The 26,200-nt window shown below is 36.3% G+C and overlaps 2 protein-coding genes across 9 annotated transcripts in view; one reads left to right on the forward strand and one right to left on the reverse strand.

Annotated features, from left to right (window-relative positions):
• The window catches only part of LOC118274591 (solute carrier family 12 member 6), a 511,128-nt gene that overhangs the window by 347,538 nt on the left and 137,390 nt on the right, over nucleotides 1–26,200 (reverse strand). The gene's annotated exons all lie outside the window — the stretch shown is intronic.
• On the forward strand, nucleotides 1,725–12,124 carry LOC118274614 (monocarboxylate transporter 7). The gene is made up of 8 exons (XM_035592246.2): nucleotides 1,725–2,068; nucleotides 6,392–6,518; nucleotides 6,690–7,097; nucleotides 7,174–7,279; nucleotides 7,604–7,751; nucleotides 9,435–9,579; nucleotides 10,168–10,359; nucleotides 11,904–12,124. Exons 1-8 carry the CDS (start codon nucleotides 1,847–1,849, stop codon nucleotides 12,014–12,016), a joined length of 1,461 nt encoding a protein of 486 aa, XP_035448139.2. The 5' UTR covers nucleotides 1,725–1,846; the 3' UTR covers nucleotides 12,017–12,124.

Consider the following 26,200-nt stretch of genomic DNA (forward strand, 5'->3'; position numbering starts at 1 on the left):
CAATGTGATAGGGGCGAGACTTCTAACTCGTTAAGGCTGAGTTCTACATCTAATTTTATCGAGAAAAAAAATAATATGGGGGGTTGAACCCCTAATTGAAAATATTGAAAAATAGTGATTTTTTCGGTAAAAATAATTCACAAATGATTTTTTTCTCACCAAAACATTATCAAACATATGAAAAAAGTAATGAATTAGTTAGTCAAGGTTATTAGCTACCGTTTGTCGTTTTTTTTTGTTTCTACGACGCATACAACCTTTGATATCAAAAAAAGTAAAAAAAATAATTAAAATAGCCATAATTTTTAGGGGGAGGGGATTCGACTCCTTCGACTCCCGACTTTTGTCGATAAAATTAGATGTAGAACTCAGCCTTAACGGGTTAGAAGTCTCACCCCTATCACATTGTATACCGTTTACTACACGATGTACCTACCTAATGAATGATAATTTTACATCATTAATTGAATTGTCAGATATAGTAATATTCTTATATTGATACGATCACTCTGATAAAAACATATCTGTCACTGACATAGATTTATCATCGAGTATTTAGAGATGTAAAAAGATTTCCCACTAGAAATGTCACCTCTATTCAGACATTAAAGATAAAATATACGTCACAGAAGAAAATGTCTACTGTTTATCTTTATGTCACGGTATGTATAAATGGTATGTTCCATTATAATAATATGTAGAATTTCTACTTAAATATGTATAGATGGAATTGTGTGCACAATTAAAAATCTTTGTCGTTTGGTATTCGAGTGGAATCCATTAGCAATTCTTTTCTTAAAGGTATTGTAAGATACGCCTAAGAAATTATACATTTATGGGAGACTTGGAGTACAGCAGCGGACTTTGATGAGCAAGAATTATTTACTGCTATCTCCTAACCCTATTCAAACCATGGTCTATGGATGATGATGACGTTCGTCTTTTATAGATAGTACAGTATTCAAAAATGAATTTCTATTCAAATATTTGTGACACGCATAAAATAATGGATAAACAAATATAGCACACGGAATTGTACACGATACTATAGTACACAATACAACTTGTATAGTATGTAATAAGACCTGGTTAATATGTATCAAGAAGGTAATAAACTTTATCACCGTATAATATTTATATTAATTACGTGTGATATAAGGAACAGTACACACTTTGCAATTGGTCTAGTACCGACTAAGACAATTTGTGGCATCAACAGTAAGTGTGTATATGCATAATATTTTAAAGGAAAATCGCAAAGGTAAAAAGCATTGATAATCTTGACAAACCTTAATAATTGGTGACAATAATACAAAGTTAGAGAAAGAAGCGAGTGAATATTTGCTAGTAAACTACAGAATACACGTTATATTTTGCTATCTTCTGCCAGTGCCTTCGCCCGCATTCCTGTAGGATTAAAAGTAGCCTATGTGTTATTCCAGGCCATAATTTATCTCTGTTTTACCCCGATTTCTTCAGCCGTTTTTGCGTGAAGGAGTAACAAATAAACAAACATCCATATAAACTTTCGTATTTACAATATTAGTAGTATATTTATTAAACACATTTCAGTTCTAATAAAATCAACAATAATAAATAAAGATGGTTTTCTGTTTCTAAAATTACAAAACGAATCCACCAGTGGAACGTATATTAATAGAACAAGCCGTCCTTTACTCAAAGGGCCTCTTGTTGCGCATATTCATCGACAAAACACATTTCTTATTATTCAGAAACACGGACGCGTTGTTCGCATTGTCGCGTAGTGTGCGCCTCGCGTATTTATTATCAGCTGTCATTTGTACTGTTTTTAACAGTCATAGAGCATACAGTACTGAGTTAGTACATGTTTTTGTTTATCACCGGTATCCGGCCAGTACAATTGCGACGCTTATACAAGACGGTTTATCACAGTGTCTGTGAAATGGGTGAATCGAATAATGTGAGTTCGGTCGAAGATGTTTTGCAACCAAAGAGAGAGACTTTGAGAAGTGTAAAGGATGTTGAAGAGAAAGTGGATAGAAATAGCTGGGGTTATGTGGTCGGGTTTGGAACTATTATAACGTTTGTGAGTATTTTTGTTTTTGTTTTATGTGACGTTTATTTAAATAAATCCATTGATATTATTTTCAATTGTTTGAATTTTTCATTCAGATTCAAAGTTCAACACCTTTAATGTAAATAATAATAGAAAAATACATTTCTATTCATCGTTTTGGCATTACAAATGTAGTATATATATTAAGATTGGTCCTCTAGCAAGCCAATATTCACAAATTATAAAAGTGTAGGAAATATTGAATGATTCATTATTTGAAGAACTCCTTGGATGAACCGTAGAACAAAGGCTCTTAGATTCTTTGTTATTCTTACTTTACATAACCTAAAAATTATAGGTTACATTTACTTAAATAGATACCTACACCAAATTGACCCACAACTTGATTTAGTTCATAAATATATGGTTAAATAAAGTCCATTTTAAAATGCAAATAAATCATGGAAGCTGTTTCCAAGTCTTGTTTACAATGGGGTGCATTGCTCTTGTTTATTTTTAGCCTGTACGGTATTTGTTGTAAGTGTGTATGTAAAGTATTTGTTTTTTTTTTTTACTAATAAATGGTTCTACATTCGAACGCTTTGTTTTATTTCACCTACACATTTTTATCGAAGAACTAAGGGGGAGGCCTTTGTTCAACGGTGGACGTCTCTCAGCTGATGATAATAATGATGATTATCAGCATTCTCTATTTGGCTGAACAGAGATAATAGCATTTCTCGATTGAATGTTTTAATTTTGACCATTTCTTTATTTGGTCGGAGTAAGTAAAAAATGTTGGATTAAAAACCTGTTATGTTCTCTGCACCACCCAAGGGTCAGACAGGTAGAAAATGCCAACGGCATTATGTCCGCCCATGTACCTACTTGTGCATAAAGCTTTTTAAATAAATAAATAAATAAATAAATAAAAATACTAAGAAAAGATAAGAAAATAATTTTACTTATTACCTATACGTAGTAAGGTTAGGTCTAGGTCTTATTACAGTCCATTCAACACTAACATCATTATCTTGGCGACTGATGACCTATCTAATATCTAGTGATTGCATTCACCAACCTACAGTATTCGTAGTCAGCGCGTTATCACGCTATTACAGGTCCAATTGTCCAATGTAAGAATGATTGAATAATAGTCTGTTCTTTCATAAGAGCAGTTACTTATGTGGAGTTGAAGGAAGTTGTAAAAGTCAGTTTGATTTAAGTGTTTTGTTCTTTAATAATGTTATTTTTTAAAACCTCCTCATCAGTAATTCGTTTCAGACCACTATTGAACTTGGCTTTCCCCAATAGTATGCTATTGCTCTCGATTTCCTACGCTTTACATCCAGATTTCGATTCACAGATTCGACAGACACACTCTACCTAGCTAAACAGTATATGCGGAACAGATATTACTCTACTTATTTGAACGGTGCGGTATACTAAGATTAACAAGTCTTTATCAGACTTAAAGTTGCAAGTGCAAACTGCCGGGCAAGGGGTCTCGGGTTCGATTCCCGGGTCGCGCAAAGTATTACTGGACGTTTTTCGGTTTTTACAAAAATTCTCAGTGGTAGCACGGAGTCTGGAAATGTGCCAGGTATATGGCAATAGGCTCACCACCTATTACATGGGACTTACAATATAAATTGTGAAATGTGGGTGTACACAGTGGCATTACGTGCCATAATGTGCACCTCTGCCTACCCCTTCGGGGATTAAAGGCGTGACGATATGGATATTACTCTACCTATTGGAACGGTGCAGTATATTAAGATTAACAAGTCTTTATCTGACTGTTCAGAAGTTAATTAAAATCTACATGGAACAGAACAGGAATCTACAAAATTTACAGGTTTTGCAAGACAAAGCCTGTAAACTAAAATATTATAAATGTGACAGAGAGTGTGTTTTTGTTTGTGTGTTCATCTTTCACGGCAAAATGGAGTGACGTGATTTTATATGTAGTTAGTAGATAGTTGTAGAGAAACAGTTGTTGTGTGAGAATTGCTAGTGTACATTTGTACAATGTATTTCAGCCTAACCATCCAGAGATTAAGATGTATAATAATATGTAATATTATAACCCGTTGATAGCCTTGACTACATGTTAGATATCATATTTCCGTGCCATTGGTTGCACATTCATGATGCAGTTTATAATTACATTAGGGCTGATAACATTATAATGTAAACATTAAATATTATACATTGCAGTGTTACTAAGTACGACATTATGCATTAGATTGTGTAAATCTTAGTAATTTGAAATTAAATATTTAATATGCCTATTGAGCTAATAACTCTTTTGCGTCTTACACTTAATACCTAGACCATCGAACGTTTTATACATTAGTAGTTTTTTAATATTTTCAATATACAGAAATAACACTTCTACAGTTTTACTTTAAGTAAAGATGATGAAAAACTTTTGGAAGTAAACATATAGAGGTAAACAATTGAACAAAAGTATCTATGAAAGATTCATAATTGATCAGAGAACTTGCAGTCGCTACATTCATAATTCATAATTGCAAGAAACCGTATAATTCCAATAATAATTTCACCAATCAAAGAATGGAACCTCCTTGCTTGGCAGTCGCACTCGTGCAATGTGGAGACTTCGGGAGCAAATTAATGAGGACATGTCTGATTCTTATGATAATCTTTAATAGAGTCTCTAATTCTATTATATGCCCTATTACCCTTCTTATAGGGGCGAGTTATCACACACACTACACTGACAGTCATTTGAAAATCTACTTATTTAATACGTAACTAAAATATTGAAGTTTGAATCTTTTTAGATAATTCGTTGGAACATCTGTAAGAAATGGGTTACAAATTCATTCGATTTGATGCTAAACCACAGCTCCTAATTTTGAAATACTTATCATTAATTGTTTGTTCTAAATTAATGCCGTGGAAATGCGTTCATTAAGTGTTATTGAGGTGATTGTGAACAGTATGAGACTATGGAACTGCTGTAAAGGATTTAATTTAGGTAATTTTAAAAATGTCTTCGTTGTCTAAACATTCATTTTTACTCCCGTAAGTGATTATAATTAAACTAAGTAAGCAACCGGAGTATATTTCTTATTATTTGCCTTTTTACATTGTATTGTATTACAATGTAAAAATATATGTAGTGTGTAGTGTAAGTAATATATATTCTCCATCGAAAAATAAAAGGTCTATCTTATTTTACATAGCTTTCTGTAGCCAATAGTTTCGGCTGTGTGTTGTCTGTCAGTCACCCCAATTACTCAATCACACTAACAGACGAGTCTCATATAAATTGATTAATCCGCTGGTTCCGAAGCCATTCCAATTATGAAACAGTATTTCATTAAATCGAATTCCATTTTCTAAATAAAACAATGAAACAAAGAACGTTCGTTCCACAATATTGTAATTAAATTGTGAAACCGATTCGGAGCAAACGTTCGCGTTCGCGTTTCGTCCAAATAATTTAATTGATGTTGACTTTGGTTTTAATCATTGTTCGTTAAATATTTTGTAGCTATGTTCTAATGATAAGTGGGTACTAATACGATGGTTTGGAAGTGACCTTATTTCTATAATTAATTATGCTTGACTTACCAACTTTTTTGATTTAAACATAATTTACACACAACATATATTTTTATTTTTATTTATATCGCACTAGCTATTTCCGCGCGGTTTCACCCGCTCTGCTCGGCTCCTATTGGTCATAGCGCGATGTTTTATAGCCTTTCTCGATAAATGGACTATCCAACACAAAAAAAAATTCAAATCGGACCACTACTTCCGGAGATTAGCGCGTTCAAACAAACAAACAAACTCTCCAGCTTTATAATATTTGTATAGATGGTATCGATTTAAAACTGTATATTCATTAATTTAAGAACTAGTATCATTTTATACAATACACATTTATTGTCAAGTAGGTAATGCACATTCATTCATGTACCAGCACTACTTGTAATGAAATTTTATTAATGTATCTTTTAATGTTCTTTCATTGCGTGATCCTTCATCTAAACCCTAGATTAGACGTGTCTAGACTAAGCTACGTTTGATTACGAATGTCAAAAATCTAATGTCTAGACTCCAATTTTAAGCTAAATTCTAAAATTGTTCTTAACGATCTTTCAAAATTAATAACAGTTCAAAGGAAAATTTAAATGCGTGGGTTTTCATTTCAATTTCAATGTTACACCGACTCTGATTCGTTCAGGTGTGAAATAACGAATTATGGAATTGAAGAATTGGTGTATTTATCTTGTCCAACTGTTATCCGATTTGAGAACCGTCTTTAATAAGGATTTTTTTTAACGTTTCTTAATTTCGTCCTTAATGTTTCAGATCGCCGGTATTGGGCATGTGAATTCTTTTGGATTGATTTATAATGATTTTATTAATGAGACGCAATCAACTGCTAAGTCTTTAACTTCTGCGCATGGGGTTTTCTCTATCATGCTTGCTATTGGAGGTAAGTAAATAAATGTCAATCTCTATATTATATAGGAGAAATGCAGGAGTTGTCTGACGAACGTACGATTTTGCACGAGTCTCATCTATAGGTTGAGAAAATTTCATTTCAAAAGTACCTACATTGTTTTTCTTCATACAGCTTTCTAATCATCCCTTTTTCTTTTATCAGGAATAATACTCAACAGCATAACAAAGAAATATTCACTAAGAACAGGAGGCTTGATAGGAGCAGTACTACTATGTACAGGCTCATTTAGCACCGTATTTATATCAAACACGAACCAACTACCGATCACATTTGGAGTCTTCCAAGGAATCGGTTTCGGCATAATGGTCCCAGTGTGCTATTCAACCTTGAATTACTATTTTGTAAGGAGAAGAACAACAGTGATGAGTATCTGCAAGGCCATACAAGGGGTGTTACTGATGTGGTACCCTCAACTCATAAAGAAAATTATGTCAGTCTATGGATTCAGAGAAACCTTGTTCCTATTGGCTGGAATGTCCCTACACACCTTTCCAGGAATGCTATCTATGATCACTGACAAGAAAAAGCCAAGAAATATAAGAACAGCAAGTATTTTTTTCGTTTGAGCTTTGTAATGATTATGACGAATTTGTTTATGACATTGAATTTCATTAAATGTTTGCAGGTGATCTAGAAAATGGGAAGCAACGTGAAAATGAAGATTTGTTGCTTTCAAAAGACAATGGGGATTTGAAAGAGGATCATAATAAAAATGTAATGGTGAAAATTAGGTGAGATTACTTTGAGTTCTTGTTTTATGAGCATGACCTTGAAAGTCGAAGTCTTATGAACAATTTTTTTTTTGTGTGGTTAAATCATCCAATCACTTCTCCTGCATTATGCCAGGCCAGGGATTGTCATGCTCTTACTGACTAAAAACTACTCCGTTCCAACTCCTGCTTTTCGAGGCAGAACCCCGGTAACCATCTAGGAAGTCGGGAGAAGTCATTTGATGATTTTTCCCCCTTTAGAAAAACGTATATTTCGTATATTTTTATATATTTTTTAATTTATTTACAATTGGTAAAGTATAAAATTGTGGTTTTACTTTACAGACAGAAGATCGAGGAAATATTGAACTTTAAAATATTGAAAGATGTCGTCTACTGCAATATCTGTCTGGGACAAAGTTTCGTCAACTTTTCCGATCTCACTTTCTTCATACTACAACCGATGCTGCTGTTCCAGTATGGATATGATAGGGTAAGTTTTATTTAGTCAATACAATACTTGAAGTACTTTTTACTGTTTTGCATTAAAATGAAAATAACATTATTTTAAAATGAAGTAATACACATAATTATACTATGCATGTATAATATCAAGATTTTCGTCTAAAATATGGAATTTTAGTTAGTTAAGATTTTTTTTCTGTTGAATACTATTACAGGTATAATATCTTTACTGTAACCTATCTAGGTTTAGTCTACAAAAGTCTAAACTTATCTGGGCTTTACTAAACCCAACTACTACTGTTAAAAACATAAATAATGAACTCTATAATGACAAAGCAGAGATCAAATTTGAGATCTTATAACAGATATTTATGAAACAAACCTTAAGAAAACTAATATTTTCTTTAATATGGTTAGAAAATATCCTATCGTAAGAATACGCTACCAACTACGTGTTCCAACAATAACATCGCAATAATTTACACAAGCTATAAAACTTAGCCTATTTATATTACTCTTATAAAGATAGCACAAAAATAGACATAAATGGAAATAAATATAATAAAAGTAATATTTAAAACTTGCTGACTCATGAGTCACGTGTGATAATGTTGTTTTCATAAGATTAGATATTATGGAATCTTTTAGATGTTATTTATCAAATGACAAGAACATTAATGGGATTTAATACAAAGGAATTGAATATAGGATGTTGTAGTACCTTGTCATTATACTGCCGTACTCAGAGTCATTTAATGGTTACTTAACCCAGTGCTTAAGTATCAATTGTTTTGATACAATATTGTTAGTATGGAATATTTAAAGTAATCATTAATTATTATGTCATCATTATAAACGTAAATGTAATAACGTGAAAATCACAATAGGCTATCAGAAATTAAAAAGCTGAGAAATCAACACCATCTTGAGGGTTTCAAAGACTAAATTCAGTTAAATTTAAATAAATGTCACTTTATCCCAATAGTACAATGTTGAACAATATTTAGTAACTTTAAAGATATCTTGTCTCTAACATAAAAACAAAACAGGCTGACATAAATCATGATCTCTTGACTCTGTTTCCGAAATTAGTTCAGATATCTATAAATGCGCACAATACACCAACCCTTAAGTTAATACTAGAAACTAGAGAGAAACCGGGTTTGATGTAAAGCTATAAAACACAGGCCATACGCTGCTTCAACCGGATTATTAACCTATTCAGTAAACTTATCCTTCAAGTAATTTGCATAAAGAGATCATTTAGTTCCTAACTTAACCCCAGAACTCCCAATGGAGGCCATTTGGCTGGTTCCTATAATATAGGAATCGGGGTTATCATTGGCCCAGATAAACCTTTTATGGACGGCCTAAGAGATTTTTGGGATACACGATTTTTGTCTGACATTTTTTCAGATACTACTGGTACTATTTCTATGAAATGGGAGAAAATTAAATAGTTGGCATTTAGACACAGTGGAAATCTCTACTAATGCAATCATCAATAATATATTTTCTAAATAGTACCCTAGTATACATTGATTGTCTCATCACTTTGTCTTGCAAGAGTTTGGAAAGAATATTACGATAACCTTCCTCAGTTTTTAAGAAAAATTGAACAAAAATTGACGAACCTAATAAAAACAGTAAACAGATTTTGACCCTCTTTTAGGCCATTGCCAAGTAAAATATTTAATGTATTTTGTTACAGACACAAGTAGCAATGTGCATCTCGATCTGTGCAGCTGCAGACGTCGGTGGAAGGTTCACCTTGGCCATCATCAGCAGCATTTTCCACATCAACACCAGAATGTTGTTCTACTTAGCAACACTCCTCACCTTCCTTATCAGATTACGTACGAATATATTTGTCTATCACCATTTCCTTATCATATTTGCTGTTTTGCAGCAATAAATGCTATCAGGAACAGATATCTTTCTTTGTTTGATGTTTAATCAGTCTGTTGGTTGATCTCCAAGTAAATATTTTCGTGTTGAAAATTTGCAGAATGACCTTGAATGAATGATATGTGTAGAGCCTATTGGCTTAGTTGAGACCCTGACTTAGAAGTCTACTTTCGGATGTTTTTGGTAGTAGTTAAATAGTTTGTTTGAACTGTCCGTTCAATAATAAAAACTAAAATCTTTTAGACTTGATAGTCTTAGATCTAGACTAAATATCTTTGCAAATTATATCCATCACCTCATATTCAATACTATAACTGTAACCAATAAAGTGCGCGATCGTTCTAAAAATTCCATCCTCTAGAATAGATAGATTTAGATTATATGGAATCTAAAATTTCCATTAAAATCATTACTTACCATCAGGCGAGATAGCGGCCAAACGTCGGCCCATTAAACATAAGTAACCATTAAATGACTCTAAAATCGGCGGCGAGACTTCAATCTCTAATTATTTTCTTCTACTATTTTATTTGCAGTCATGTTACAAATTACTCAATTCCTCTGGATGGCGACAGTCACTGGGGCCTTAGGAGTTCTTAGAGCGTGGCTCCACGTGGCCAGTCCACTGCTCGTGTCCAATCATGTCTCCCACGAGGACTTTCCTGGGGCCTACGCAATGTACATGCTTGCTGCTGGGACTGTTAACGTCACTTTTTCACCAGTAATAGGTACGATTTTTAAAGTGTAATGATAATGATGATTGAAGAAGACGCAAAGATGTGATTATGAGTCACATCTAGTTCCTGCCTGTTCTCAAATCATAAAAACCCTAATACAAAGAAGTGAAATATAGAAGTTACAAAAGCTGGACTTTACTTAAACCAATACTTTTAACGCCTTCATACCTAAAAGTGTCCGATAAAGTTATGTGACAGATAGTGCATACAAATTAGGTACTGCTAATTCAAAGTTATTCGATACAAAGCGACTATCCAGACATTGTGAAACAAGTCCTTAATACTCTTACATGTCTTATATAAAACCAATTCCAAGAAAAACAAGCTACAGCAATTTTAAAATGATACCGATACCATTTTATAGAAGGGAAATAATTAAAAACAGTGTCAAAGTAAGTTCCGAGAATAAAGGCTCTATAGAGACTCGCTCTAGATTTAATTACATGTTGCTACGTGTAACTTTAAAGCTTGGAAAAGCCAATTTTCTTTTTCAAAGTCGTTGAAGAAATATCGGCTCTTTGAACGCTATAACTAATGCTTATACGGCTCAAAATATTTTTATGTGCTCAAATTATTTTTAAACATAATGCGAGTTTATAATCAGAAACGTCGTTTTTTGTTAATTGACTCACTCTTTACTCTGCAAAATTTTTGACGATTATGCACAAAAATAAATTATTAATCCAGATTGCGAAAGATTACTAAAGATTTAGAAGTTCTATATAAATAAAAATATCATGGTAAAGCCCTTATGATAGTTGCACTCGTCAATGTTGTAATACTTTAGCCTATTGCACACGTTTTCGATTATATGAATAAACAAAGATAGACTAATCGTATAAAGATAACTTAACAATGATCTTTTTATAATAAGCCAATAAACTACTAATCGATATTGATATCTGAGGTAAATTTCCAAATCGATTAGATGAAACTATTTCTTATCAATGGATGACTAATTTATAGTATTTATTTACTTATATCTTTGTTTATTAGGCCATATGCTGGGTATGATGACGTCAGATATTTGTTACTATCCCTAGTCTTCTTGTGGGCCTGAGATTAATAATTAGAACGCATTTTGTGACTTAATGAAGCTTAAGCCTGTATTAGGTGTTCTAAAATAATTTGCCACGGCTTTAATGGGAGGCAGTGTATTGTTTAAAGATTATGACAGTAAATATAAATGATTGATTATGAGGATTCTCTCTTTCATTTATGAAAATCTACTTATGAGTTTGCTATAAAAGAAGAGATAGTTCTTTTCACTGTTTCTATCGCTTCGCTGAAAACAATTGATAGCAATTGTTTTCATTGACAAAGCGACGCATCGTGCGTATTTGTGAACCATGCAGAGTAGAGTCAATGTTTATTTAAGTTCTTTATATTCACAAACTGAATTAACTGGTCCAAGGTACGAAATTTCTTCACTATTGTAATCTTTAAAGTCGACGCTACCTACCATTAATGCCATGGCAAATAATATTAGAACACCTTTAAAATTGAGTACTTAATGATTTTTCTTTTCTTTTCAGGATTACTGAAAGATGTGTACCAAGACTACGTGCCAGCATTTTATGCTTTAACTTTGTGTTGTATTCCTTGCCTTTTATTTTGGCCTATTGAGTATGTTATTAAAACGAAGTAAATAAGCCTTATTTAAAGATGTATAGATTTATTTTTCTAAATATTTAAAAATATTTACCCGTGTACAAAATAGAAATTGTAAAAAATAAATTAATTTTCCATAAATCGACGTATCTTGTTTAATTTTAACCCATGAAGTTATAATGCCCCTAGATGTGCCAAAATAGCTTAAACTCCTTTAACCAATAACAATACTTATTTATTTGTTTGCTAATGTCAAATAAGTCTAAAGATTAATAAGTCAAACTGTTGACTAAGAGGATTTTACCGTTCCCTAGCGCCATCTCGTGGCCTAAAAATTAAACCTCATTTCATTTAGAAACCAAACAACCAAAACTAACGTCGCTAGTTAGTACTACGTTAGTTCGGTAATACTACGATCCATAATACTATAAATAAAGAAGACTTATAAGAAATTATTTGAATAAAGTCAATTTTGTATTAAACACAAGTCAGTACCTTAGTTATTATAATTTGTAAATATTTACTCTACATAGTTCAGTAATAAAAACTTCATACCTTGATTTGTTTTCTTAGTAAGGCATACTTAATGAGTATTCTTGGTTGTGCGTGACCAATCTGTTTGTATACAGAATTTATTATTATGGGTAAACAAAGTCTAGAAAATTATAAGTAAGAAAGCTACATAATATATTTTCTTGTGTTTTATTCATAGGTAGCAGTTAAGGTTTGCTTTTATTTACAACACTTAATAATTCATTTGTAATGTACAATGTGCATTTATTTTAATAAATGTAGCTTAGGTATAAAGGGACAAGAAAGGAATGTCCTTTGTTTGTCTTATGTGCATAAATAGGTTTTTTTGAAAGGGAGAATATCATCCAATGACTTCTGCCGTCTTGGGCTAGGCGAGAGGTAGTGTCAGTCTCTTACTGACTCAAAACCACCCTGTTCCTACTCCTGCTTTTCGAGCCTGAGGCCCAGTAAAACGATAGGCAGTCCTAGCTTAAAAAAAGGAGATACAGGACTTGATTTTTGGTAAAAAATATTATTAATTAAATAATTTCGTCAGAAACACCGCGGAGTCTAGGGTTTAGCCTCTGTGACAATAGTATGCACCCCATATAGTTTAAAAATACCTTTGTCTACTCCATCGAGGTTTCACCGTTACCTGTTTGATGTTATTTACGTTTCTGTCACCCGTAATCAGACTTCAGAAAACAGGGGAAAAACATAAATCTTGGTACGAAAACAGGGACCGACGCCTCTCTGCACTCAACGGAGCATAGGGTTGAAACACTGCCAACTGCCAAACCACGGTCTACGTTCACCGAATAATTTCCTACTTTCATAGTTTTAGGTCGATTCGGAATCGGAAGCTGTCATTTTAAAATTTATTATCACACGATAAAATGTAGTCAAGTTTTTATGTTTAAATTTGTATAATTCAGAAAATTTTGACTGAAATTACACTAATATTTTTGATAAAATTTAGTATAAGCTAATTTGGGTGATAGGATTTTTCTATCCCAGGGAAACGCGAATGAAGCCTCTGGCAGAAGCTAGTTCTCTTATAATTTAACTTCAAGAACAGATCAAACTTAACTGAAATTCAATATAAACCAATAAAATATTCCTAAAAGTAAGGCAATTATTATATTACTTGTATAACAACCTTATAATATTTGCCCTACTATTACAGTTTTTCACATGAATGATTACACTATCTGGTTGTTTTTTTAAATATATTTCACAACAGCCTGATCGAAAAATAAATCTTGCTACCCGGTAGTACACTGATGACCTCTCAATCAACAAGACCAAGATCAGACAAGACAAACCCTCCACTAGATTCGTCGCTTCATCAATATATTTACGCGGAGTCCTCACAAAAATAGTCAAGTAAAATATATCAGGCACTTTTTCAGTATTAGGTACCACAGTATTACGGGGGACCCTTTGAAGAGCCCTCATTATTAACCCTTAACGTACGGGGCTTTTGAAATACCTGCCTTCGGCCAACCTTAGACCACATCAATCTTTTCAACGCTTTCTTATTACCCTTTTTTGTATCTAATCGGTTTTAAACGTGCGAGGGTTTCGGGAATATGACGGGTGGGTTGCGCTGTGCGCGTTCTATTTTTAGATTTCTTGTGAGTAATTTTTAATGTTTACTGGTTTAGTCATAGATAGTGAGGTTAGTTGACATCTGTATAGTAGACTATTGTTTAGGTAGGTGTACGGATTTGAAGATAGGTAATCATCATCATCATCAGCCGGAACACGTCGACTGTTGAACAAAAGCCTCCTCCTTAGTCCTCGACGTAGAATAAACCGCCACCTGCATCCACTGGCTCCTGTCATCTTATTGCTGGATAAGTTTTGAGATCAAACCTCTTTTAATGTTCTAATAATCAATATTCATTTGATTCTATCTACAACTACAAGCTGTTTAGCTTACCCTAATACACAGCTTAAGCAGATTTAAAGCATTAAATTTAAAAACAGCACTTGCATTTCACAAGTCAAAATCCAGCATTATTCAGAGCTCTTGCATAAAACAACCCGTCCCGGTACATACTTGACTAGCTAAGCGGATTATCGGCACATCTTGAAATGCATGGAGGAATCAGCTAAAAGGGAACCAGTAAAATTTATTCATAGGATCCCGACAACTTAGTTTGCTCTGCATCGGACTGGAGTCAGTATGCAATCAGCTTTTATATTTTGTTAAATGTTTTGTTTTTTTTTGAGAAAAGGTTGTGTCAGTCAATATTCCTTACAAAAATATAGCAAAGCGTGACACCTAATATCATGAAGTAATAATCAACAGCCTATAAGTGGCCACAGCTGACCAAAGGTCTCTTCTCGCACAGAGAAGGTTTGAGCATTAATCACCACGCTTACTCGATGTGGATTTGCGATTTCAAACTTATAATTGGAAATTGTAAGCTCAGGTTTCCTCACAATATTTTCCTTTATCATTTGTCATCTTCACCACTTTCAGTGGTGTCTAAATAATCTTAGAAAGTATAAATAATGCAACGCATTGCCTTTATTGTACCTATACCTACCTCATTATTGTATGGATATGGATAGACCTATTGCCTAGTTTCCAAACTGGACCTGGAAATATGACCCAAAACGCCCTACTTACTGGCTAAAAGTACTTGCTTAACATTGCTTTTACGATTAACCAGTAACCACATGTAATGGGCGTATATAAAATTGAATTACATAAAGATATACATACGTAATGTGTAGCTTATACGTTTTAGTCGGGTCGATGATTTTCTATTAATTTCAAATCGGATTTACTCGCAGCCGTAAACTTCCAAACACGTTAGATATTATATTAAACTAATATTTCGGATTATGTTCGAGAAGAGCCTTATATTATCCAATGTTATTACGGTTTAACTGTTATAACTTATGAAATATCTTGGATCAAATAATGTGAAGCGAATTTTGCGTATTTACCTATATCAAAAAATTATGCCTATGCAGAGACTGGGAATAAATTCAATTTTAGTAAATGAATCTACTATGTTATTAAGGTGCCTACACTTCGGATTGCCACAATTTCGAATAGGATTTTATAATAACTAGCTACTTAGCAGTTTTCTAACACACTTAGCAACAAAGCATCTTACTATACTACTACTTAATGCGAAAGTTTGTATGTATGTTTGTTGCTCAATCACGCTAAAACAGCTGAAGGGATCAGGAAATAATGAAATTTGAAACAGGGGTAGACTTAGGTCTGAAATGGAAAGCTACTTTTGACCCACGCGCATGGATACAAAGTAGTCTATGGAACGCGGCCGAAGCCGCTGACAGCTCCATAAAGATACACCTAATTCCAAATCATACTTACTAAAATAAAATTCCATATTGTAAACAAAGAAAATATTTTCAGCAATACTTATTTATTTGCCACAAAGACTTGACATTTGATACCTATTTCTGTGTTGTGACAAATGAAAATTGACATAGGTTAGGAGGAAATATAAATGTTATAACGTTTTAACGTTAAACGTGGAATGTTTTTGGGACTGAAATGACGACAAAGGCAAAAGATATCCGTCAAAGGTCAAATTATAATTGTTATGAGAACGATATTATTTTCGGAGACGATTTATTTTTTATGATGTAAGCCGGTAAACGAGCAGACGGATCACCTTATTTTTTGAGCGGAAAAAATCAAACAATGACTTCTCCCGCTTTGGGCGAGGCGAGAGTATGAGCCTCTTACTGACTAAATACCACCCCGTTTCTACTCCTGCTTTTCGAGTTAGAGTAAATCCGCTATTTAGTCCGCGGCTAGATAGATGACGGATCATCTGATGGTAAGAAATCGCTACCGCCCATAGACACCCGAAACCCAGTGGCGTTACAAGGGCGTTGCCGGCCTTTTGGGGATTAGGAATTAAATTTTGGGGAATCGTGAATTGGTAAAGGGGGTAAATTGGTCTTTCAGTAACCTGACTCACACAACGAAGCACAATGCAAACGTTGTTTCACGTTGGTCTTCTAAGATGGCCATAGCCATGGTATCACTCCAGTCGAGCCGGCCCATTCGTGCGAAAGCATGTTTCTCCCACACTTGTGTGTGCTTTTGTCTGCTTGTGTGTGGTGTTTTATTGTTGTTTATGATGAGGTGGGTATTTTTGGCGCGCTAAGGTAAGCAGTGACCTAGCCACCTACTACTTGATTCTTAACAATATGCAAATAAAACCGGTATTGCGGATAAAAGCAATAAGTTACCGCAGCCCTCGGCTCGAAGCAGGAGTTGGAAGGGGTGGTTATTAGTCAAAAACACCCTCTTTTGCCCAGGAGACTCAAAAAAAGGATTTATACAAAAATAAACTCTGTAATTATAATATCTACTGTTCTATTTTCCAAAGGGTAAGAAGATTATTCAGAAACTATATTTACACACACACACAACGTCACGCCTTTCATCCCCGAAGGGGTAGGCAGAAGTGCACATTACGGCTCGTAATGCCGCTATACTATATTTACACTAATATTATAAATGTGAACATTTATTTGTTTGCATATTTAGATGTTTAAATGTTTGTCACGTGTTAATCACGTTGAACAGAAGACAGGATGATAGGATAAGACTTTTGATCCCACGGGAACGCGGGTGAAGTCGCTAGCATAATTTACTTTTATAATATTTATCACAACTTTTCTCTAAAGATTTTCTTGAAGATATTCAAGATATCTGACAGAAAGTTCGAACAAGGAAAAATGTTACATTACCGCCTCACGTTAAGGACTTTCGGTTATGAAAGTTTTTTGTCCTTTACGTATATAATTATAGGGCAATGCGTACAATATAATGTTCCGTGGGGCAGGTCAATATCCCGTAGTAAAACTCTTGATATTATTCACATTAGTGGATTTATTTAATTGAAACGCCTCTCGATTTAATCACAAGAAATTAATATTTTACTAGATTCGTATGTTTAATATTTTATTTAAAGACTTCACTCTCAAAAATAATTAAATAAATTATTCAAATACTATCATTTATGACAGTTATTTGTATAAATTCTTAAGCTCAAGTATTTAATAAAATTCCTAATACTAAAACAGCAATATAAAACTAGATATGTTTATTATTGCGGGCCTCAAATTTCGCACTAAAATAGCAGAGTTTCGACATTATAACATGAATAAAACATATACTAAAATAGGTCTTCAAATCTCTTTGTTTTTATATTTATATGATTTAAATACGAAGACATATTTTTAGGCATAGTATTGTATATTAAGGTTGGTCTTGTAGAATATTTTAAAATATAAGACACGTGTTATATGATATATCGATTTGAAATGTCGCGTGACGTTACTACTACATTTTATACTTACAAATAAGGTATTTGCTCTAAACTTTGTTTCGTTTAATCTAAGTATTGTTTTCGTATATGACAAAATAAAAAAATACGTGTCATTCGTACGTGTAAAATCGATATTTATTTTTCAAACCTCGTTATCATTCGTACTACTTAGGTATATTCATATTACTTTACGAGTCTTTTACACTTAGAACACAGTTCTAAATTAATATTTCTTTATTTATTCATGTTAAACGAGCCACTTTATGCTTATATAAAACCAGAATAGGTACATATAAACCTGATAAAGGTTAAGAATAACATCACTAAGAGACGAATCTCTCACTTTTAACTTACACAGAAATACATAAAGAATCCAATACTTAAGTCTCCTCCAAAAATAATCTAGATAAAACAGGAGTACATGCAATCATAACTTGTGACGGTGTAAAGACCTACTTTGTATTGTAGAGCACAGCCCGGGCAAGCTGTATCGACCCGCGCCGCCGACTCATCTGACGAGCACCTAGTATTGTCAGATTTCTGTCTTTTAGTACTGTGTTTTGGCTAAATACTTTTCGTGTTAGGGCTCGATTTTAGGTATTAGATTAATAGGTAAATGTGATTTAAAATTGGATGGTTACTATTGAAGAGTTTGTAATTTACGATACGAATGATGATATTAAATTGTATTTAGTTTTAGCTCGAAGAATTTCACTTTCTATACTTCAAACATGTTTTGTAGTTTAGTAGTCATGTAGTAACAGCACTTACTTTCATAGTTTATTATTGTCCTTATAGCATTTATTCATAATTTTCAGTACCTCTCTGGGAAGATTCTTTGTTTCTTTAGTTTCTTATTAAAACTATTATGTATTAAAAATTAAAAACCTTAGTCATGTAAGTCAAATGTTCGTAATTTAATAAGAATAAATATGTTCTACTACAATTTTATTCTGGTATTTCAACAACATTAATGTTGTAGGAATACTAAAAAGCAAGTAATCGAATTCTTATTATTTAGTGCAACATTATTATTATTTTACACATTAGATAAATATTTTATGGACATCGCGTTGAGATTTCTCAGCATGGCGCTCTATAAAGTGATAAGTTCGAGTCTTCGTTAATAATAAAATACAATAGTGTAATTTATGTTGACTAGTTTGTCGCAGTAGGGAATCACGTTTTTTATACTTAAGTAGATATAAAAAACTAGTATAGATTATCCATTAGGTATTTTTAAGCGCTAAGTGGTACCTGTCTTGGTGAACAAGATCTTGCTATGTGTCACTACTGAACACAAAGTACGTTAGCTACGCAGTTCACTATTGGACTATATTTTCTCTGCAAAAAAATATTTGCCACAATGTCTACCACCAAACAAGTACAAAAAGGAGATGCCATAATGTGATTAGTGCACACAAAAAAATAAAATAATCGGACCTGCCCAATGATGAATTACAAGTAAAAAGGTGTAAATAGGTTATAAACGCTCAGAAAGTGGCGCATTACAATCTGGACAATTGGCAACGTGTTTGTAGTGTGGGACCGCTAAATGGAAAATAGAGAGGGGTGTGATTTGTAATGCGCTTCCCGTAAAGTGTCACGTTAAAGAGAAATCCAGTCATGACATCTCCTCTTTGTATTTGCTTCATGATAATCATGATCTTTACGCTTGGCAGGCGGGTTATAAGGTTTGAATCAAGAATCAATGAATAATGCCTGCATCATATAACGTAAATAGTTAAACCTAATCGTACTGCTTATACTTCTCAGAGAAATAGGTCGTGCAAGTAATATTATGTTATAATAAGTGCTCAGTATTATCACATAAAATAAAGAACATTTCATTTTTCATGGCCGTAAATTACTTGCAAAGTTTCTTTTGCGAATGAATTTCATAGGACGCTTCTTGCTTTTTCGCTCCATACTTATTTTATCTTGCAAAATGTGAACTTTCTAAAGTCAAGTTGAGCAATAAAACGTTAGAAGACATCGTTAGGGAAAATTCTCTCGAATTAAGAGTGACTGCTTAGAAAATTCCATTTAGACATAGAATTTCACTGTAATTAACTTTTTTTGGAAAAGAGGTGCTCAATCGACGCGCATTTGTGTCAAGTGGGTGCTCCGTGCTCGCTATTTTTTGCTCGAAAAAATACGTTTAAGAATGTTAAAGGCCTATTGAGATAAAAGCGGTATCCGCTACCTCATGGGTCGAAAAATACCGGACGCAATACTGGGATACCATTGCTATGGCGAAATATGTATGTAACACCACAAAGAATGCGTGACATTGTTGTATCCATTCCATATCGTTCAAGTACATACAATTGTTTCATTCCATATGTTGCAGATAGGATAAGGCGGTAAAGTTACGTTGCCTCTGACTAGTTAGTAAGCTAGATTAGTGAAGGTATATTAAATATATGTTAATTGCAGACTATTTCCAGATAAATAAGCCTTCGTATAGCCCTATTTTTGAGGGGGAAAATCGTCCAATGGAATTTCAGAGGTCTTACTGACTAAAAACCACGCTGTTCCTGCTTTTCAGCCAGAGCCCGGTAACCTGCTAGGCAGTCAACAGTATAGCTCTGTCGGTCAATCTCAATACACATTACAAGGAAGTAACTCGTAAACATTATCATATGAGTTTACCACCATAATATGTAATATGATTATCCAAATAATCGTCAATATTTCATTTTCCCAAACGCAAACAGATATATTTATCAACAAAATATGAATGTCAAACTCAATTCATAAAAGTGTACAGTTTTGTTATATAAATACGATTATATTGATGTATTTTATTGGAACAGCTCTTAGGCGCAGCCCGTTTTACATATCGAAAGGAAATATTTCACCTCCCAAATAAATGGATTGGGCCTTAACAGGAATGAAGCCACAAAAACTGCGGACGCTGATAAATTAGATGTGACGTCGGTATTCGGTGTACCTCGTAATGTGAGGTGTTTCAAATACTCGAATTTCCCGTATTACTTACTTCTTTATTTGGAAGGTGATGTTGTTTTGTTAGCTTTTGATGATGTCGGTAATATCCAAAGTACGAGTTACTGGAGCTATTAATAATTGTTGAATCTAATCTCCTGGTTTTTTTACGTAGTAGTAGAGGTGCCACGGCTAATGTGACTAACCAAGTCGTAGTTCAAAAAAAGCTAGCAAGCTAGCATGGCTTGAAACTAGTCGAATTCCTCGTCAAACAGTTACGTAAGTAAGCCGATAATATGACAATTAATATTGCTGCTGTTTGACAGCTAGCACTTTCATGGTACGACCAACTTCATAATCAACAAATTTTTTTTTTTTTTTTTTTTTTTTTTTTTTTTTTTTTTACATTTAATGGGTCGACGTTTGACCGCTATCTCACCTGATGGTAAGTGATGATGCGGCCTACGGTGGAGCACGTCTGCCCATAAGCAACCTATTCACTCGGGCCTTGAAGACACCCAGGTTATACCCATCAGGAAACACAGACTCCGGCAAGGAGTTCCACTCCCTAGCAGTTCGCACAAGGAAGCTTGAAGCGAAGCGCTTCGTGCGAGTTGGTGGGATATCTACCATGAAGCGGTGACGCCTCGCCGATTGTCTTGTGGTTCGATGATGAAAAGGACTAGGGGGAATCAAGTTGTGCAATTCCCCCGCACACTCTCCGAAATGTATCCGGTAAAAAACGGAAAGGCTTGCGACCTTGCGCCTGTGTTCAAGGCTTTGAAGCCGGGCCTCCACAAGCGCATCATCGTTGATGAGCTTCTTGGCACGCCTTTCAATGTGTTCGAGCGCATCTAGCTGGCATTTAGCCGAGCCGTCCCAAAGGTGAGAACAGTACTCCATACATGACCGAACCTGCGCTTGGTACAGGCTCAGCAGTTGTTTCGGTGTGAAGTACCGTCTCACCTTCGAGAGGATACCCAACTTCCTACCAGCCAGATGCGCCTTCGACTCTATATAAGAGCCGAAGTTTAGCGTTGGCGATAGAGTTACGCCAAGAAGCTCTAGATGATCCGATATTGGAACGGATACATTTCGGAAAGTAGGAGCCAGCGGAAATTGACTCCGTTTGGCAGAGAATAGACACGCCTGGGTTTTGGTAGCGTTGAACTTGACCAAGTTAGCGTCACCCCAATCGGAGACCGCCTTCAAGGACGAGTTCAACCGTTCGACCATGGATTCTCTTAGAGACTGGATCTGTGTTCCGCTAGTCCGCGCATCGGACACATACCTTTCAACAACTGTGCTGTCATCTGCATACCCAAAGATACCGGGCTTAAGCAGGTCGTTGATGTGCAGCAAAAAGAGCGTTGCTGAAAGTACTGACCCCTGAGGGACTCCGGCGTTGATACCAAATTGGTCAGACGAGCAGCCATCGATGACTACTCGAATTGACCGATCCCTCAGGAAGTCTGCAATCCATCTGCACAGATCAGCGGGAAGTCCATATGCAGGAAGCTTGCCGATAAGGCTGTCGTGCCAAACCCTGTCAAAGGCCTTCGATATATCGAGAGAGACCGCTATTGCCTCCCCGTGCTTCTCGATGGCCTCGCTCCAAATGTGGGTGGCATACGCAAGAAGGTCCCCAGTGGATCGGTTGCGGCGAAACCCATACTGCTGATCGCTGAGGAGGTCGTTACCTTCAAGGTATGCCAGGAGCCTGTTGTTGAGTACACGTTCCATACTCTTACAGAGTATGGACGTGACCGAGATTGGTCGGTAATTGTTAGGGTCGGCACGACTACCTTTTTGGGCACAGGCTGCACGTTGGCCAGCTTCCATGCAACCGGCACTTGACCAGTCTCCAAGGAAAGTCGAAACAGGCGTGTCAGGATTGGAGACAACTCAGGCGCACAGGTTTTTAAAACCACGGCCGGGATTCCGTCGGGGCCACTGGCCTTGTTCACGTCGAGATTACGCAACGTCTTATACACCTCCTTCTGTCGGATGCGAATTTTCGACATTTTCGTCTCGCATACGTTATTTAGAGAAGGAGGTATAGCGCCACCAGTATCAAGACGTGAAGATTCCGCAAATAGAGAAGCAAACAGGTTTGCCTTCTCTACCGCGGTGTGTGCCAGCGTCCCGTTAGGCCCCAGGAGAGGTGGGAGTGAAGGGCGGCAGAAGTTCGATTCAACCGCCTTGGCCAGGGACCAGAATGCTTTACTACCCGCTGGGTAAGAAGCCAGTTTGTTCCCTATTCGGCCAATGTGGTTGAACCGGGCCATCCGTAATGCCTTTTTGCATGACTTGGCAGCCCTGTTATAGGCTCTCTTCCTCTGAAGAGTGTCGTCAGCCTTACGACGCCTGGCATCCGCCCATGCCAAGTATGCCGCATGCTTTCGCGCTTCAGCACGTCTGCAGTCGGCATCGAACCATGGACGAGTCCCACCGAAAGATGTCGCGTCAGAGAATGGAATGTAGTATTCCATGCCCTGACGCAACACCCCTGTTATGGCATCCGCACAAGCTGACGGGTCCTCAGTAGAGAAGCAGACAGGCCGCCAAGGATAGGATGCAAAAAAGGATCGCATCCCATCCCAATCTGCTGACTTGTACCGCCACATCCGCCGAGATCCTCTGGGACAAGGATCCGGTGGGGAGTACGTGGATACGGATTTCACCAGACAGTATCATTTATCATTTATCATTTATCATTTACCCAAGGGTGAAGATACTGACACCGAGTAGCTGTCTGGATCAGTTGTCAGCAGAAGGTCTAGGCAGTTGGCAGTGTGCGAGTCGACATCGGGCACCCTTGTGGCCTCCTGGACCAGCTGGGTCAGGCCAAGCGTTAGCGCAAGCTTACGCATTTCCCTCCCAGCATGGTCAGTGCACTGGTATGGGAACAGCCACTCCTGGTGATGAGCGTTAAAGTCCCCCAGTAACACCAACTGGGCCGAAGGGTACCTCTGCCGAGCCGCATCCGCCGTCTCCACAAGGTGTTGAGCTAATCTGGTCGTCTCCAAATCTCCGCTGTGCGACCGGTAGACACAGGCATAGAGGATTTTCTCTATGCCTGTGTCCACCAGTATCCACAAGGTTGAAAAACTGGGGTCCTCAAAGTTTCGGAGACGCCGGTAACAGACGCCGTCTTGGACGTATAGGCATACGCCTGCACGGGGAACGAAGTTGTGCTCCAAAGAAAAGCCTGGGTAGTTCAGGTATGATACGTCCGACGGACATCTGATCTGGGTCTCCGAGAGAAACAAGAGCGTTGGGTTCTCGGTCTCCAGATGGTGATGGACCGCAATGAGATTTGAGTGCAAGCCTCGGATGTTGGAGAGGTGCACTTTGAGGGAGAGGGAATGCAGCCGCTGTTGAACCCTTTTCTTAGCTCTCGTTTTCATAGTCGTATATAGTTGCTGAGAGGATGGCAGTGAAATGTTCCTCCTCACAGGCGACCCCAGACGCGCACTGCAGTTAGCCACATCAATGGGAGGCCAGCCTGGAGACTGCGGGGACGCCCGAGCCCCCCCACGTAAATCCATCGGGCCCTCTCTTCCGGTCGCCAACCGGCACGATGGCGTATACGTGGGATTTTTCGCTAGATGGCGGGGCAGCCTTTCACGTGTGGCTAGCACGCTAATTGGGCCCCCAACTATCTGCGGTCGGCCAGCGGTGCACCGTGCCTCGGATCCCGCTACCCTCCGCGACTGGCCACCCGATGCAGCCACACCAGCGCGCGCCAGATCGGTCTACCCATAGTGGAACAAACATTTCGACCCATCCTCTCGTACGGCGTCACCGAGCATCGTGGCGGAACACGGCTAGGCCGCTTGGCGACACGGTTTTGCTCGGTGGGTGGTTATAATGCCGTCGGCCGAAACCTACCACCTGAGTGTCACCTGTTTAGCACCACCCAGAGGCCACGTGTAGGGGTTCAGTTTTTTAAGGGTGCTCTCCTACGGACGAGGGTGACTCAGCCTCCAAATACTAAGGTTAGTGCTGATGAATACAGGCTATTTTAAAGAATCAGATATCCAATCCCAATTTTAGCAGCCCCACCAACTTACCATACATCATAAGATTTTTTCGCTCGTAAAACTACTGAGGAACTATTCTGCAAACAGAATCCAAATTGAGATGAAGCAAGTTGGTAAGGCGGTAACATGTGAGCGAGAGGGCAATACAAGTTTGTTCCCAAACTTATCAGAGAGTTTATAATAAAATTTCAAGTATATAGAAGTTATAACGGAATTTATAACTGAATAGACCTTCGATGGAACAAGTTTATTGTTGAGACAATGTTGTGTTATGTTCGGGGAATTTGCTGTGAAGACATTGCAGCTATGGGAACAATAAAGAAATATAAAAGGAAGAAAATCTATGAGGAAAATGTGTTTGTAAAGTTATATCTGTTTGGGCTGTATATGAGATGGGCCAGTGACTTTGGTTTAAATAAATGTTAAGATAATACTTATATTGAATAGAAAAGTCTTCCTGAACAGTTTTATTTAGACTACATATAATAGACGGACAACGCAGTTGTTATAATTTATAAAAGCGACTAGCAAAGCCGGTGAACTCCGTTTTGCGTTCTGGAGTTATGGCGTCAGGAAAGAAAACCCGACTTATTTTTATTTTATAGAACATCTTATGTTCAGTATTATCAGTATTATCAGACAACAAACCGAACAGACAAATAAAGCGTCAAAGATAGAAGCAAATCATATAAAAATATAAAACATTTTAGTCAAAATACATAACTCACGGAATCCGGACACAATACTATCAAAACGAATACATATCTTAAGTCTAAACCCTGAAACCCAGTGACCTAAATCTCAAACAAAACCCGATTCACACGAAAGAATATTCCTAATCATATACTTCTATGAATGTAGCATTTTTTTCTCTCATTCTGACCAGTGACAAAGATTTCCTTTGTTATTTGTGAACGGTCTGGTGACCACACAGAAACAGTGAGGTAAATGGCTATTTTCTGCAAAGTTGAACAAAGCCCCGGGTGCAAAATGCTCGTATTCTCGAAATGGGTGGCTTTCTCGTGGATTATATCTTCTTTAACGTTTTCATGTTTACTAGTAATGTTGTAGAGATATTTTTACGAGTGTTTCGTTTGTATTTCACTTGTTCATGTTCTGAAAAGTCGTTTTTAACTTCAGAATTTTAGACAGAATAAGAATTTTCAGCTGCGCTATACCTTATACCTACTACCAGACTAGCAAAAATATGAGGACCGTATGCAGCGTATTTCAAATTTGAATAAAAAAAAGCTTAGGTAGTATCGTAATCGTAGATACCTACTTATATTTAATGACTAAAACTTTAAACGGCTTCCAGCCACACAGATTCATTTTGAGAACCAAACTTCTTACTTATCCGCCTAAACCCCAGAATTT

This window comes from Spodoptera frugiperda, chromosome 15, assembly GCF_023101765.2.
Source record: "Spodoptera frugiperda isolate SF20-4 chromosome 15, AGI-APGP_CSIRO_Sfru_2.0, whole genome shotgun sequence".
Lineage (NCBI taxonomy): Eukaryota > Metazoa > Arthropoda > Insecta > Lepidoptera > Noctuidae > Spodoptera > Spodoptera frugiperda.